The following is a 17,441-nucleotide window of genomic DNA, read 5'->3' as shown; positions in this document are numbered from 1 at the left end:
TTATGGCCACCCCTAAAGCCAGCCCTTGTTACAACAGTGTTAATCAAACACAGACTTATGGTACCTTTTTAAACTGTACATGCAGTTTCAAATTTATAATTCTAAGGAGTTGCAGGAGTCATGGCAGAATGGTATAATCAATTAAAGAAGTGGGACATAAAAGACAATTATTAGGCCAAGTTTTCAAAAAGTGACACTCTCTCTGTGTAAGTACTTTTTGAACAGCAGTACAGTGTAGGTATGTGACAACTTGAAAAAACACAAGTTTGTGCATGCAGAAGTAAGAAAATGGACTAACTTGGGCCCTTTTTGGAAATCAACAGAAAATGGATTAGGTAAAAGATTACAATTTTTGCATGGAGCAATATCAATATGTTTTCTTTAAGAAATACTTTTATTCACATTTAGCATTGGAATGCTACAATTAAAAACTACACAGAAATACTAAATCAGTATCATTTTGAGTAAAAAAAGCCAGCAAAATACAGTAAACATGTCTTAGACAGAAGAGATTATAGAACAACAATTCTTGGAACTACTGGAATCACAGAGGCTTTTATTCAATGCGCATCAAATCATACACATCTGTAGCATGTTTAATTTTACCAAAATTTGGCTTTAATAATCAAAACAATCATCTTTCTGATATATACTTATGAAAATACTAATATCTGTCTATTATGTGATAATTATAATAAATACCCGTAAAACACTTTGAAGATTAAAAGGAATAATTAATTTTACATCACTGAGGAAGGCTAATACTAGCAGTCTCCTTGTGGAGATGGTGCTGCTTGGGGTGAATGAGTAGAATAGTACAGGCCACTGAAATCTAGAGCAAAATTTCAGCTAAATTGAACAAACAGTATCTTGAAATGTACTACTTCCCATTTTCATGAGTTCGTGTTGTAAGTCATAAACTACACATTAAATAGTACATAAAATCCTGTTGTCCTTGTTAGCTAGCCTATTTTTTTTATAACTAGCTAAAGACTGAACAAATATCAATAGAAAATAATTCACAGTAAAATATGGTTAATTAGTGACTTGTGTTTAGATTGGAGACAAGGGAGTTGCTCTTTCTTAAGCCCAAATTAAAAAGAATTGAATTGAGGTTAATAGAGAGAAAAGCATGATCTGGATGTGTTGTCCTCTGCAGCTCTTGGATCATTAGGTGAAGAGTAAATAGTTCAAACATCTTCTTATTACTTCTGCAAAAGATTTGAGCACAGCATTAGTCAAAGTTAAATAAGCATTTGATTTTTTTTAAAAGGTAAAAAGAGAATTTCAATTAATTTTTTAAGTAATTAATTCCAGAGAATCTGATTTTTTTAATTGAATCAAAATCTGGGTTATATCTTGACTTTAAAGAATGTACTCCTTTAACATTTCCAGGAAGGATAACTGTCCAAGCTGATATGGTTCTGGTATAGAGAGCAGAGGTGGGGGGAAGGGAAGGAAGGGGAAGACGGCAGAGGTGGAAAGAAGGGAGGGAGACATGCATACAAAAATCATCAGGAACTTCCCTCTCCATTTATAAGTGGCTTTTAAATGTAGTGCAAAGAAAACTCAAGGTGAAGCAAGGTTTTATTCCTATGAAAGAATGACTGGGAAATAGACTAAGTATAGGGAGAGATCAGAAGGCAAATAGGTGGATAAAAGAAACCTAGGATAAAAAGAGCGACTGCCCTGAAAGTACAGAGAAAACTGATACTCAAGAATATTGCAGAGAAAGCCAACTCTAAACTTCTACCATCTGCAAGATTTTTTTCCCAGACTTACAAAATGTTAAGAAATCTTGTATGAAAATGTTAAGAAATCTTGTATGAAAATCTCAATAAAATTTTTAATTAATTTGGGTGAAAAATACTGGCTACTTTAGAATTTTCTTTGAACTCAGAAACTTTTATTTTATTTTTTTTCCACTGAGAGTTAGTTTTCATCCTCAATTTGCTGCCAGTTTTTTTCCTCCACCGAATCTTAGTAAAGGGCTTCAATTTTCTGTTTTGTAAGGAAGTAATCTTACTAAGTAATGTACTGGAAGACTTCAGTAAAAGTTGTCATACCACCATTAATGAAAATGGCTGTTGTAATACATTTGTAAAGTAACAATCATGGAAACGGTCGTACTGATAAGAGGGCAGCATTTTTAAAAGACTCAAGTGACTTAGGAACATCTCTATTTTCCAAAGGGACTTGGATTTTGAAAACAGGTAAGATTTTTGGCTCCCAAGTCACCTTTAGCCCTTTGGAATATATTACCTGGAAAAAATGATAGTACTGAGGGTCAGTGGAAAGAAAAATGAAGTCAGTCTTTAGAAGGTAATTCATCAGCATACAAGAGGAAAACTCAAATATAAAATAAAAATGCTCAGGAGACCAATACAGTTTTACACTCATTGTAAGCTGTGCTGTGCTAGATCTTTAAGCTCTTTACAAATGCAGCTTAAAGACTGATTTTTATGATGGGAAAAGCTGTGCTTTAATGCGGACCTACTGTGGCTAAAAAGGAAAGCCTACAAAGGATGGAGGACGGGATTCACCTCCAAGGAGGATTACTCCGCGCTGGTCCGGTCCTGCAGGGAGCAAACCAGGAAAGCCAAGGCTGCAACTGAACTCCAACTAGCTTCAGGCATCAAGAACAACAAAAAGTCCTTTTTCAGGTATGTGGGGAGCCAGAGGAAAAGCAAGGGCAATGTTGGACCCCTGCTAAACCAGATGGGGCAACTGACAACTGACGCCCAGGAAAAAGCCAACCTATTAAACAGGTACTTTGCGTCAGTCTTTCATCAGTCACATGGGACGCCCATGCCTGCTATGGGACAGGGAAATCTGGGTGAGGGGGATCCCCTACCCTCCATCAATGCTGACCTCGTGAAGAAACACCTTGAGAAGCTGGATACCTTCAAGTCAGCTGGCCCTGACAACCTGCACCCCAGGGTACTCAAGGAGCTGGCGAGCATCATAGCCCAGCCCCTGGCACGGGTCTTTGAAAACTCCTGGCGCTCCGGTGTAGTGCCCGAAGACTGGAAGAAGGCCAATGTGGTACCGATCTTCAAGAAAGGGAGGAGAGTGGATCCGGCTAACTACAGGCCCATTAGCCTGACTTCTATCCTGGGGAAGATCTTAGAAAAGTTTATTAAGGAGGCCATCCTTGAGGGACTGGCCCAGGCTAACATCCTAAGGGACAGCCAGCACGGGTTTGTTGCGGGTAGGTCTTGTTTGACCAATCTCATTTCCTTCTATGACCAGGTGACCTATCACCTGGACAAGGGAGAAGAGATTGATGTCATATATCTTGACTTCAAAAAAGCTTTTGATCTGGTATCCCATGATCACCTCTTGGCCAAACTGCCCAGTTGTGGCCTTGGCTCCACCACGATCCGCTAGCTGGGAAATTGGCTTCGTGGTCGGACCCAGAGGGTTGTGATTGATGGCAGTCACTCATCGTGGTGCCCTGTGACCAGTGGAGTCCCTCAAGGCTCTGTCCTGGGACCCATCCTGTTCAACAACTTCATTAATGATGTGGACACTGGAGTTAGGAGTGGACTGGCCAAGTTCGCCGATGACACCAAACTTTGGGGCAAAGCATCCACGCCAGAAGATAGGCGGGTGATCCAGGCTGACCTGGACAAGCTCAGCAAATGGGCAGACGAGAACCTGATGGTGTTTAACACAGAAAAATGCAAGGTTCTCCACCTTGGGAGGAAAAACCTGCAGCATCCTTATAGGCTCGGCAGTGCTACGTTGGTTAGCACTACAGAAGAAAAAGACTTGGGGGTCATCATTGACCACAAGATGAACATGAGCCTGCAGTGTGATGCTGCTGCTAATAAAGCGACCAAATCGCTGGCTTGCATCCATAGATGCTTCTCGAGCAAATCCCGGGACGTCATTCTCCCCTTGTACTCGGCCTTGGTGAGGCCGCAGCTGGAGTACTGTGTCCAGTTTTGGGCTCCACAATTCAAAAAGGATGTGGAGAAGCTTGAGAGAGTCCAGAGGAGAGCCACGCGCATGATCAGAGGTCAGGAAAACAGATCTTACGATGACAGGCTGAGAGCCACGGGACTCTTTAGCCTGGAAAAGCGCAGGCTCAGGGGTGATCTGATGGCCACCTATAAGTTTATCAGGGGTGACCACCAGGATCTGGGGGAACGTTTGTTCACCAGAGCGCCCCAAGGGATGACGAGGTGGAACAGTCACAAACTCCTGCAAGACCGTTTCAGGCTGGACATAAGGAAGAATTTCTTTACTGTCCGAGCCCCCAAGGTCTGGAACAGTCTGCCAGCGGAGGTGGTTCAAGCACCTACATTGAACACCTTCAAGAGTAAATTGGATGCTTATCTTGCTGGGATCCTATGACCCCAGCTGACTTCCTGCCCTTTGGGCAGGGGGCTGGACTCGATGATCTCCCAAGGTCACTTCCAGCCCTAATGTCTATGAAATCTATGAAAATGACAAGGAAACCTAGGTACTTCCCATGCTAGAGCTAATAATCTGTTATACTGCTGGAACTATAGACACTGGGAAGAAGAGAATGAAGAAAACAGCTTTCGATAACTAAAAACAAGGACAGCTTGAAAACCCTTAACAAACCAACCAAAGAAAAAACTTTACTTGATTCTGGAGAGTTTTTGTAGTAAAATGCTGAGTTTTTCCAGTATCTGAAGATCTAGTTTAGGGTTTCGAAGCAACACAGAACAAGTACGGAAAAAGGACTCGTTACTACAGGCTTCCAGGAAAGGCTGCAAGAAACCTATAAAAAAGAGAGAATTCTCATCAATTTTTTCAGTAGGAAACCCTTCCCTCAGTGTTGCAGTTAATGAAAGTCTAGTCACACATTTACAATGCAACAAGAGGATTAAAATGAAATGGAATCACCTTTTATTTTACAGCAGTTTTTACACAAGAATCTGGCAGACCTAAAAATTAATAAACTTGAACTCTAAACTGTAACATCACAAATGCTTGTATGTGAAACAAGTGTTCTCTGTTTCCTTCAGAAAAGATAAAACAGAAAACAAGGGTACTTCTGCGTTATAAATGATAATTTTGCATCTCAGGCATCCTAACTGAAACTCATGTACTGGTTGTTCTCATCCTGTGATTACCAGGAAAAAGTACTAAGTTGTTCCAAAGGTGAATCCCTACAGAATATTATTTTAAGAAGCTAAAAAACAGTGTGTCAGTGGAAGATACCAAAGTACTTAAAGAAGAAAATGTAGAACTAGACAACTTTTCATTATCACAATGCTTGTTTAGTAGTACTTATTTTCAAGACTGGTGAAATAATAATAGACTAAAAAGATTCATTTGTGTAAAAACACATATATTAGCATATATATATTGACAAAACATCCTCAACACTATCGACCAACGACTGACGACCAGCCAAAATTGTGCATCTTTCACTTAGTTCTTTTGCCTATGACTCTAGTGCTTCAATATGCAACAAGAACCATCCCTTTCACATCATATTTTTTAACCTTACAAGTTAGTATAAACTTACAAATTCTGTGATCAAGAACTAAAAAATGGCAAAGATGCAAAGAATGAGCAAGTCTATTTTTTCAGCATAAGGGAATGCAAATACGTGTCTCACCTTGCAAACTTTTCCTTCTGAAATTTACATGAATATGTATTTGTTCCACCCACAAGCAGATGAGTCTAAAGCTACAATTGCAGAATCAAAATCCTTCTTATGTAGCAATAAAAACATACTGAATATTCCGGTATTAAATAACATATTTTCATTTTGTCCCAAAGCTATCATTTTGTCTCAAAGAGATTCATAGCCTGAATATGGGAAATACTGTAGTGTTTGACATTCTTATGTATGCAGTACTGCACGTTAATAGCACAGGGTATTCACAGAAGTACACAGATTTGGGAAAAGAAAGAATTTTTTTCTTAGCTTAATTACATTTCTTAAGTTCCTATTAAAAAGGCAGCTTCCTACAACATGCACATTACTGCATAAAGCAATGAAACAAAAGAAAAATTATTGCTATAAAGCCCTATTTCATGTGCACCTGAGATCTCCTCATTATAAATGAGATGCTGAGATACTGTTATCAGTTCAATGAAGAATGGATGTATTTTTTGGTGAAAAAAAAATCTTCCCCCAAGGACACACAACTTTTATTAGCCATAACAGGTAGCCTTGGAGTGAATACAAAGTTGTAATTTATTTTATACACTTTACTGATATTTTAAACCTAAAAAGCAGTCCAAACTATATAACACCACACGGAACAGGGATTGAAGAATCCGCTTGGTAATAACAAGGTCAGTGTAAGAGTTTAAGTCATTAGATTCCATAGTATTTAAGCTTTTATCCCTTACAGCTGTAAAGATAGCTTCCCATATATAAATTATATGCAAAATGCAATGTCTTTTCAATGAGTATGCCAACAGATGACCCCAATACGCTCTGTTGCTGCTAATAACTTAGACAATTTCATTAGCCAGTGTTGCTTGACAAGATTTGCTGGTTTTCTTGCTGATATTTTGAACTCAGGAAATAACAAGATGGCCAAGTATGGTTTGTTTCATGCAGTTGTTTCAGAAAGAAATATTAAAAATGGATGCTGGAGTGACTGAAATGACCCAAAACAGAGCATGATGTAAAAGGATGGTAATAGAAATCTCCCTCATTTGCAGGGGGGTAGTTGACAGCGATAATCACTCTCTTGTAATTTTGCTTTGCAAGTACTGTTCGACTTAAGAACTATACTTCCATCTACCTGAAGTGAGACAATCTGGAATAACTCTGGCTGTCCATGTATGACTCGAATATTTGTGGCTTTGTAGAGATTTGCTTGCTTCGTTGCATGAATAGGATGACTATACTCCTACCACTCCACCAGGGTAGAGAGCTCCTTTGTTGCCCTAGACAAAGTTGGGAAGGGTCATGCAAGGGCATGACATAGTAAGTCTTGTCATAAGGACAGGTCCTAATATTCCAGACAGCCCCAGTATTGATACAAAGGTGTGTAACATATGTACACTGCTAACATATTTGCAAAGTTTAAAGCAGGCAAAGGGGCAGCTCATAGAACTACTAAAAAAACTAGCTTTCTGGAGGACTTCAGTTCAAATTCTCCTGTCATTTAATACAGTTCTAGATTTTTAAACTACAATAATACTACCCTGGTCTAACTTTTTCTTCTCTTAAGCAATTTTATATTAACATTTTATATTAAGAGTTATTATACAGCTTCTGAAACAAAACACATGGAAATTCATATATTGTGTCCAAGGAATGCAAGAAGTATGTGCATATTCCCAACTTACAAGGAGGACAACAACTCTCTCAATGTCTGTTACATCAGCAAAGTGACGTGGATTTAATCATAATGAGAAACAAAAGAATATCTTGTTTATGATGGAGGGTGTTAAGATATTAGGAAGGAGCGAGTGAGAGAGACCATGAAAACATAAGTAAAACCCCAGCACCCACCAACTAATTTGGAGTGTTTTTTCTGGGAGGGTTTCCCCCCCTCTATAAACATAGACAATGGATTGGAACAGACCTGAAACATCACGTCCAGCTCCACAGGTACACAAACAACCATATGCCAAAGATTTTTAAAAAGGGCCACTCCAAATCGTCCTGCACAACTACAAGGCACAGAAAGGCCAGAAACACTCCATGGGCCACAGGTAAAAGCAGGGAACACCAAGTCACTCCAGTAGTTTGCCACTGCAGTGACAGAGAAGTAGTCACTGTTAATTGATGCACAAAGAATCCTAGGAAGAGGACCAGAAACCATGCTACAGTGGAAAGCAAAATCTCAATCCTTCCCATCTGATGGGTGAGAAAATTTCCCAACTAACTGCAAATCTGGTGATCAATAGAGCCTTGAAAGCAAGACACCACAGCCAAGAACTTTTGAGTTTTCTAAGTATTGGCAGGGGCACTGTTGCCTACCAGTCAAAATCCTCTAGTCTTAACTATGGCCAAATATATAATGCTTTTGAAGAAAGGCCCTCCGCTCCCCTTCCATAGCTGAAAGCATTCATGAGGTGAAAATATTTTTCCTGACACCAGTGGATGAAATTTCCCTAACACTGAAAGGCCTGGCCAGGCAGCTATCACACTACAAGCAAGTTACATCTATACCCCAAGATAGAGTTTGCAAATACACAATACCAAACAAAAGAAAACAAAGGTGTATGAGATACTATCTGCCTTCACATTCATATTTTGTGTGAATGATGAGGACAATGGCAAGTTCTTTCCACTGACAGGAAGATACTAGGATGTCTGTGGAAAGAGGGGAGGTCACTCCTATGCACTATAATTTGAGACCCAAATCTGAGACCCAAAAAACATCTTCGTAGAGACAAACACCTCACTCACCAAGTCCTATGTCTCATAGAATACAGAGCTTGGGAAGTCTCCTTATTTTTTCTTCCATTACTCTTTTGAAATAAAATAATTTCATCATAAAAATGTAATCCTTTGAGTCTTAAGTTTACAACACAGACTGAAATGTTCACTAATTTACATTTTAAAAAATGACTACTTACTTTAATACAACAGAAGAACCATCAAAGTGGAAGTAATAGCTTAGTTACAGTAAATATAATTTTATAACCAGAAGCAGAGAAAACCAAAACAGGTATGTTTTAAGTGCACGGGCGCGCGCGCGCGCACACACACACACACACTAAGTCTAGTAAGTCTCTCATCTTAACATTTAAATGCATCCTTATCTGAAAAATAACTGTAGAGGTAAATAAATACTTCTAAAATATTAGGTTTTATGTTTGTGTTTTATGGCTGTTGTGACAACTCAGTCTGCATGTATTATGTCAGGATTCAGTACAAGTTAAAAATATCATGCACAAGTTTGCACACGCAACCTGAAAAGTTACTACCAACCTGAACTAACAGTTTAGTTTGGGTGGTAAGACTGCAACCATAAGCAATTAAATCACTGTTGATGGAAAGCATCTACATTTTTTTCTCATCACCAATCAAAGGCTAGGAATAGACACTACATTTGTCCCTGGGCAAGTTGTACTTTTGTCCCGGAACAGAAATATATTGAGATTGGGGTGCTGTTCTAATCAGTATTTAGTGAGCAGCTGAATGCACCAGCCATCGATTCAATGATGCAATTCTAGGATAATGGTTCAAATACACAGTGCAATGTTCTGGAATAACCAGTTACTCCTTATTTTGTGAACTTTTTTTTTAGGATTTATCCCAGAACAACTAACATGGACATCTGAATGACTGAATGATCTGAATGACTGAATAAATGTGATGTCTGTTTTTAACCAAATCTGCCAGGAAGTTACATCTTATTTGGACCTATGTGACTTTGGAAAGGGAGACTGTCAGTATGCACTATTGCAGGCTTAATGAACACAAGCAATTGGGGTTTTGGTTCATCTTGATGCATATATATAAATTTTACTAGTACCACTGTCTACACTGTTGTGGTTCAGTGGTAGAATCCTTGTCTGCCACATGGGTGACTTGGGCACGCACATAACTACAGGCATTAAGGCACCAAACATCTGGACTCAGTCTGATTCTGCCTCAATGGCCTAAGGGGGTGTGCAAGGTCTGGGCAGCCTCTATTCCTCCATACTCCTGCCTAAGCACATGTGTTGAAGGTCTGGGTGACTTATCATACACCATGATCCAGAAGGATCAATGGTTGCCTACTAGTAGCATCACTGGCAGATGTGCACTGAGGTAGGGATAATTGATAAAGAGCAGAAATATGTGGAATGGGAAGGGTTCTGAAACTCAGGCAGCATGTCTGTCTAGTTAGAGTACAGCAAAAAAATTACAACTAAAATTGGTGCCATGTTGGAGACAAAAACCTTCAGTACACTTATTTGAATTCATGCTTCAAACAATTTCCTAAGATCCCGTACCTTACTGATTTTATAACAGTTGTTTGGAGCCAGGGTTTAAAATGCATTTGACATAATCTTACTTTATTATTTATTTATTCATTCAAATTATATATTGCACTTCTCAACAAAGGCTCAAGTCAGCTTACAATAAGAGAAAAGAATAGCTTATAAAACAGAAGGAAAAGAAACGGACAAAACAACTTGAAAAGGTTCTGGAATTTCAACATAAAACAGAGACCAGAAACCAAAGCTCAGCCTAGCTCTGTTTGCCTAAGCACCTATATTATTGCTGTGCCCAAACTGTGCTGGGTACTTTCCCAAATCCATTACAAGGTAGCTTTGTCTCAAAGTGCAAGAGCAGACAATCAACAGTCCAAAGACAGAGAAGAAAGGAGAATGGGACAGAAGCAAAATGATCATAGTAATTATGGACAAGTGTATACAATTTTTGTTGTGTTGCTTATTTAAGTTAAAATACACTAAATGCACCCTCCCTACTTATCTTTCTATTGCTCAAGCCCCACATGCAGTTCCACTATCCTTATGAACGCCACAAAATTTGACATCTCATTCATCAGGAAATATTTGTTTTTGATGTTTGTCTGTTACAAGAAAACTATAGTTATTTATAGTTAAACTCGGGCATTTGAAAACTTAGAAAGCAAGCTTCTGTTTTGACTGATTACACACACACACACACACCTCTCTCTCTCTTACTATAAACACATATATACTAGTGACAGGCTATTTAGAAAGAGCACCCCAAGCAAGGAAAATTTTTGTAGGGAAGGGCTCCAGATTCAACTAGATGGATTATTTACATCAAAAGGATTTAATGAGCAAGCAGAAAGCCTACAAGAAATGGGAAAAGGATGCATCAGCAAAGAAAGCTTTATCTTAAGAGTTAGGTATGTGTAATTACATTTAAATTAGGCTATTATGTAAAATGCAGGCATCACCAGCTGGTCTGATTCCTTATCCTTCAAGCACAGTTGAACAAAATTGACCATGGCTGCTGTCTTTCTACTGAACTCAATACTGTTGATGGATTTTGGACACGTTCCGTGCACACCAACCTATAGTCCCCTCAGGTGACTTTGGTGCAGGGACACTGATTCTGTGATTCCTAAACCATCTTACACATGAGACAAATCCTGAGATGCTCATACAAGGGACTTGCCATATAAAAAAACCCCCATATATTGTTCTTATTCCAGGCTGACTTTCCCCCTCCTCTACCCCAAAATGGAAAAAATACAGAATTATACACAGGACTGTCCTGTGCACTATTCAAGGGAGCAGATGACCCTGTGCAGCAATCTTGAAGGGTACAAGGTTATTTGCCAACACCATGACTGAACAAGGCAGGGGGATACTTTCCTGAGCTGGATGTTCACAACAGAGTGGAAGAGCAAGTCAGGACAGGATACCCACACAGAAAGATATGACCCCGCCACTACTGAGCATGCTGGCAGTGGGCTCCCTAGTGACCTGCAAAGAAACAGACTGATGCACTTCACACTGAGTGAAAGGGCAGCAAGGGGACCGACCTGGTGCCAGCGCAGGGGCAAACAGGACTAGAAGAAGGCTTGCCCATGGATGGGTGAGGAGGAACTCCTGCAGGAGAGGGCAGGAGTAGCTGGGAGGGTACTGTAGGGCAGCGGGCAGCAGAAGCCTTCTCCTCCCTGAGGCAGGTATGACCCCAAAGCCAGGCTGGATGCATCTTGGCCACCCTGTTAAAATACCTACCTTGCTTTTACCTATTTTGCCCTCATCACCAAAACACACAAAAACTGCACAGAACCAGATGGCTTTGCCTTCTGTGGTATAACAACCTTTGTAATAAAAACCTTGCCCCATACTATTAGAGTCTTCAATAAAAGACACTAAGAACTTCAGGAAACCCTCTCCTACTTGGCAAACAAATTAATCTGATTACCCACATAAGACTTTTAAAGTTTTGTGGTCTCTTGCACTCATTGCAATTCCTTGATCTCTCCTCCTTTTTACGTTTATGATATACTTGGATCAGTTTTAAGCTATCAACTGCTTCACTCTGCAAAAGCAGCTTGGAGGACAACAGCAGTTCAGGGACTTTCTTTAGTTATCAATTTATATTTGGGCAAAAAGTCATTTTTTAAAATTGAACCTTAAAATTTGAATCAATTTTATGCAAGGTTCAATTTATGCAAGTCTGACTTATAATTAAATAAGTATGGTAGATGTCTACAGACTCTGAGGCATTTAAACAATTGAGCAGGATTTTTGTGGATTGGCCACTAAGATTTACATGGAAATCAGGTCTCTAAATTGTACTTTACACACCTCGGATTTTTGAAAATTATGCCTGCACTCAGTAATGTCAAAGGCTAAAACCATAGACTATTCAAATGTTATCTTTATATTCTCTTATTTCCCAGCTCTAGGCCATTTTTATTAAACTCATCATAATCTATTTATATCTTTCCAATATCTGCAGCCTATTATGGGTTAAATTGAAGTTTCTGCAAGCTACGTGTATTTAGCTCTTCATATATCCCAATGTAAAACCTCTAAACTCCAATCTCTATTAGTGTTCTTTTCTTTATAACCCTCTACGTTCATATTTTTAAAACATATCTTATTACCTCTAACAGTAAGAATATTCTTAGTTTGGAACAGAGCAATAATCACAATAGCGATGGCAGAGCAGTAAAGAGCAGATTCTAGTAAATGGCAAATTCGTACACAAAGGGACTCTTATGTCTTCATACTCCCAGGGGTGGGCAATTATTTTGGGTGGCCGCTTACCAAGTATTGGCAAGCTGTTGAGAGCCGCATGGTTAGCCCTGCACCTTGACAGGTGCCCTGCCCCTGGTCACCATCTTGGAACTGGAAGTCCCACCCCTAGCCCCTGACTTTTGCTACCAGGAGCTCCTCCCCTTGCCCTGGAAGTACTCCTTTCAGCAAGGGGTTTTGCCATCTTGGAACCAGAAAATTACCAAATCATATTCTAAAAAGTGAACATCTAAAACATTCATTACTTTGATTTCAAAAAATATTTTTGTCCTGGTTTACGTGCATTTGTGTAATGTACATAGAGGTGATTGTATATAATAGCTTAAAATGAAGTCTTACATATATTATGGGGGGGTGGGTATAGGTTAGTGGGGGGCTGTAGGTGTGTGGGTATGCGGGGTGAGGGAGCAAGTGAATGTGCCTGCGTGCACACACACTCTTCCTCTGCCTCCCCACACACACTCTTTGCCCCTGCCTGCGCGTGCACACCCCCCCACACATACTGGCAGGACCCCATGCTCCCCAGTCTGGCCATGCAGCCAGGAACTACATGGTGCTGGAGCAGGGTGGGAGCATGAAGCAAGGAAATGGCTGGTGGAGAGTGCGGCTGTGCTCCTGCTGCCAGCTCCCCCTGGGTCCTACTGCCTCTGGCTCCTGTCATCTTTAACAGGCAGCCAGGAGTTCATAAATATTTTCTAAATTTTTTAGGGGTTCTGCAGGCTGGATAGAATGGCCTGGTGGGCTGGATTCAGCCCATGGGCTGTATTTTGCCTGCCCCTGTCATACTCTGTGAAAAAATGCACTTACATATTCAGCTCCAGACTGGACTGCCTTTCAAACTAGCATAGCAGATTACTGATGAATGTTTAAATGTAATTAAGACAATGAACAGGAGTACCGTATTTTTGCGCATATAGCCCGCACCCATGTATAACCCGCAGAAAATTGTATTTTTGTAAAATACTTCATGTATTCCCCACACCCATGTATTCTCCGCACCTCAAGACTGCAGGGGACAGGAGAGGAGAGGAGGGGAGGGGAGGGATAAGGAGCTGCGAGCCCCACTCCCTGCCACCACCGCCAGCCACACTCTGCTGGGCACGGCCGCCGGAGCCGGAGCTGGAGCCCACAGCCGGGGAGGGGCTTGAGGGCTCTGCAGGGGAGAGGCGGGATGAGGAGCTGCGAGCTCCAAATCCAGCTCCAGCAGCCGTGCCCAGCAGAGTGCGGATGGCGGTGACCAGGGCTCTGCAGGGGAGGGAGCGGGGAGCGGAGGGATAAGGAGCTGTGAGCCTGGCTCCCCGCTGCCAGCTGCACTCTGTTGGGCACAGATGCCAGAGCCGGAGCTGGAGCCCACAGCTGGGGACAGGTGTCACAGGAGCACCAAGGTCTCCTGTGCCATGTAAGTAAAAGGAACCGAGCTGCCAATCAACAGGGCAGTGCAGCTGTGGGTTGCTATGGCAACCAGCCAGTCAGGTGGCCAGAAGGGGGCAGGGCCGGGCCTTTATAAACAGCCCAGGCCGGAGCCTGACTAGTAGTTCCCTTCTGGCAGGAGCAGGAGCAGGAGCAGGAGCAGGAGCAGGAGCAGGAGCAGGAGCAGGAGCAGGAGCAGGAGCAGGAGCAGGAGCAGGAGCAGGAGCAGGAGCAGGAGCAGGAGCAGGAGCAGGAGCAGGAGCAGGAGCAGGAGCAGGAGCTCTGTGGCTGAGCTGAGTGGCCAGAGTTGGCGATTACAGCCTTACCTTGCTGACCAGCCGCGATGATGCTAGGGAGGAGAGATCCCTGAAAGGAGGTAGGGTGGAAGCCCTGCTGGGGGCTGGGAGCTTGTATTATGAGCGGGAAGGCTCTTTGTTGGTTTTTGTTACAGCTGTTCGGGCTTGGCTTGTGTTATAGTTACACCGGAGGACCGGGTGAGGCTGTAGGGGAGTGAGGAGGCCTCATGGGAGTTCCCCAGCAGCTGGGGGGGGTTCCTGGTGCCCAGCAGGGGCACAGTGCCAGTGGGGCACAACTGTTTGCATCGGAGTGGCGTGGTATATGGGGTTTGGACCCCAGCCCATGAGGGCAGCAGTTTGCCCAGTGGGGCAAACGACCCAAGAAGGGTCAAGGGGCCAGGCATGGCTGTGGCCACCTGAGCCCCAAGCGCGAGGAGCACGGTATAGGCCCCAGGGAGGGCGAGGCCCCAGAGGGGGCAGCAAGCGCGTGGGAAGAGTGTGGTGTAGGCCCAGAAGGGGGGCAACAGCCGCAGAGAGTGTGGCATAGGCCCCGAGAGGGCGCGGCCCTAGAAGGGGTGGCGAGCACATGCGATGAGCGCGGTGTAGGCCCAGAAGGGGGGCAATAGCCGCGGAGGCGCGGCAGAGGCCCCAAGAGGGGCGGGGAAGCCCAGAGATGGGCGATAGGCCCCAGAGGGGGGCAGCGGGCGGAGTAGGAGCCCAAGAGGGTGACAGGCCCGAGGGTGCCAGAGGGCAGGGGACCACACAACATCCCAGGGAACAACTGCGAGGCTTGGGGCGTGCTAAAGGGGAGGTTTGGCAGCCTCCCATACAAACCTATTTATTATCAAAGTCGTGGCGGGCGAGAATCGGAGGGTGCTGAGTCCACCATGAGTGACAGTAGGGGGCGCTAGGGAGTTCACGGCCGCTCCTAGGACCCACTCCCTCACAACAGGCTATGCTGTTCTAAAGACTCTGCATAGCCCGTACCCTTGTATAGCTTGCTTGCACCCATCCTTCAAGTTTGTAAAAACGTGTATAGCCTGTGGGCTATATGTGCAAAAATATGGTATATAAATTACTCTACTTGCTACTTAAAATAATCATTGCAAATGTATTAGCCTCTTTTTAGATTGATTAATTCAAGGACAGAACTGTTTTAAATTCTTTTCTTTGGGTTTTGAGTTATGTATGAGAGAAATTAAGTCTTCTAAAATTCTATTAATTAAGCAAATGCATTCTGTTAAATAAATGTGAAGGTAAAAAAGGTTAACACTGGTAACTATGTGTAAGATGACTAGCTGGCTTGAAACAGTCATCATCTTCCTGCTAAAAACGTATATAAAATTTTAGATCATTTATACAGAGAATGCAAGGTTAGCAGATTAAGTAAAGAATAAAAGTTACTGTACATCTATTATCTTTAGCAGCTGAAAAGTTTACCTTGAAGAAAATACATGTGAAACTCATAAGACATTATGAGGCTTTATATGTGCAGTGCTTTTAAAAATCTACCATCTGTGGTCATGACCTCATGTCTGCATTCAATGGGTGGGATGTTTATAAAGCAAAACGTAATTCTGAATAACAAAGGGGATTTACTTAATAAGCAGTTAGTTGCCTGTAACAGATTTAGTGTTTAACCTTCTCCCTACCAGCTGCAGGAACTTTATTCATCTCAAGTTAATTGCACTTTTTCTTTTAATTCACAGCGTTGGTGTGGATTACTAGAGGTTTGAAATTCAAAGCAGTTATGCAGTATACATCTGTTACTAGGACACTAGGAAAACTATAAGAAGAATACATTTTTCTTACAGCAATAAGAATAAGATGATTGTAGCAGAAATAAGTAAAATACTGTTCCTTCTAGTTCAAACTATTTAAACATTATTTATTTCATCTTAACAAAAACATCTGAACTAATGCTTGCAATGCGTCACAATAAGCTCTTGCAGCAACTATTAATTTTTAGCTTTTGAAAATGACCTATAGCATGCAGTTTGATTTTAGTATATATCATGAGCTACATTTAATGGTGCTGAAGATACTTACCTGTGATTAAAAGATTGTACAATAAAATAGATACTAATACATTATAATTGTTCACTGTTTGCAGAGTAAGTGATTGAAGAGAACATTACAAAGGCAGACAGGATAAGAAAAGAGGATGCTGGAAGAGCATTTCCTTTTAAAAAGATGTGCTTTATAGCTTATCCTACATAAGCTATAGATCATCTCTTTTGCTCCATCTTCAAACAGTATTTCAAGATAATTTCACCTCACCTGTCTTTCATAGATGAGGTAAAACCTACCTCCATCTGGTATCTATAGACTTGACATTTTACCATTCAGTACACTAAACAGAGTACCTCCACCTTCACTGTTTTCACCCAGTCCTGCAAATAATTATATTCAGTAGTTTCATTGACCTCAGTGGGGACACTCATGTGAGTAAAATTAAGTACATATGCAACTGTTTGAAGGATTGGGGCCTTAAATAGAAACAGCTTAAGCAGATATGACCATACACTGAATGTTACTGGTATCTGTTTGAAGAGACTGTGCTGATACTTAAATGGTTCAAAGTGTATAAATCTTGAAAACGATCAAAATCTCAGGATTCAAGAAAAAATCATATAACAGCAAATAAGTTTCCAAAACAAAATAAAAAAAATTATCTGCTTGAAACAGTTTTCTTTTAGATGAATTCTGCACATTCATTCATTCATTCATTCATTCATTCTCTCTCTCTCTCTCTCTCTCTGCAAGAGAGTAAAGTGGACAGGATTATTAATACATAGAGCCCAACTCAAAGAACTCCAGGTAGACCTATATATCTTTTATTTCTTCTTGAGTAGTCTTTAAGTATTCCTACTCCTGCAGTAGTTTTTTAAAAAGTCCTATCAAATGCAAAAGGTTGGATGTATATTCCTGATTAAACAGTGACTAGTCACCTAGTCCAACTGCCAAGGGCAGAAACATCCTTTACTTACTATCCCAAATTCTCATTTAACTTGTACTTAAACTTCCAGATTCCACGATCATCTGTTCCCGTAGTCAATTATCCTCATGGATAGA

At 41.4% G+C, this 17,441-nt stretch overlaps 1 protein-coding gene across 4 annotated transcripts in view; it reads right to left on the bottom strand.

Annotated features, from left to right (window-relative positions):
- Nucleotides 1-375: 375 nt before the first annotated feature.
- CCDC138 (coiled-coil domain containing 138) overlaps nt 376-17,441 on the bottom strand; it is a 60,016-nt gene continuing 42,950 nt past the window's right edge. For 3 of the 4 annotated variants that reach the window (XM_090021398.1, XM_090021368.1, XM_090021387.1), the window contains 2 exons: nt 4,618-4,756; nt 376-1,211 (listed from right to left, as the gene is read on the bottom strand). In XM_090021398.1, coding sequence (XP_089877524.1) covers nt 1,040-1,211; nt 4,618-4,756 — 311 coding nt within the window. In that variant the 3' untranslated portion in view covers nt 376-1,039. The remainder of the gene's footprint in view (nt 1,212-4,617; nt 4,757-17,441) is intronic. The other variant, XM_090021378.1, reaches the window with a different exon arrangement.

The sequence above is a fragment of the Crocodylus siamensis genome, chromosome 1 (assembly GCF_052110815.1).
Source record: "Crocodylus siamensis isolate JL-2025a chromosome 1, ASM5211081v1, whole genome shotgun sequence".
Classification (NCBI taxonomy): domain Eukaryota; kingdom Metazoa; phylum Chordata; order Crocodylia; family Crocodylidae; genus Crocodylus; species Crocodylus siamensis.
Note: the sequence above shows the minus strand (reverse complement) of the source record. Positions and strands in the feature narration are given on the sequence as shown.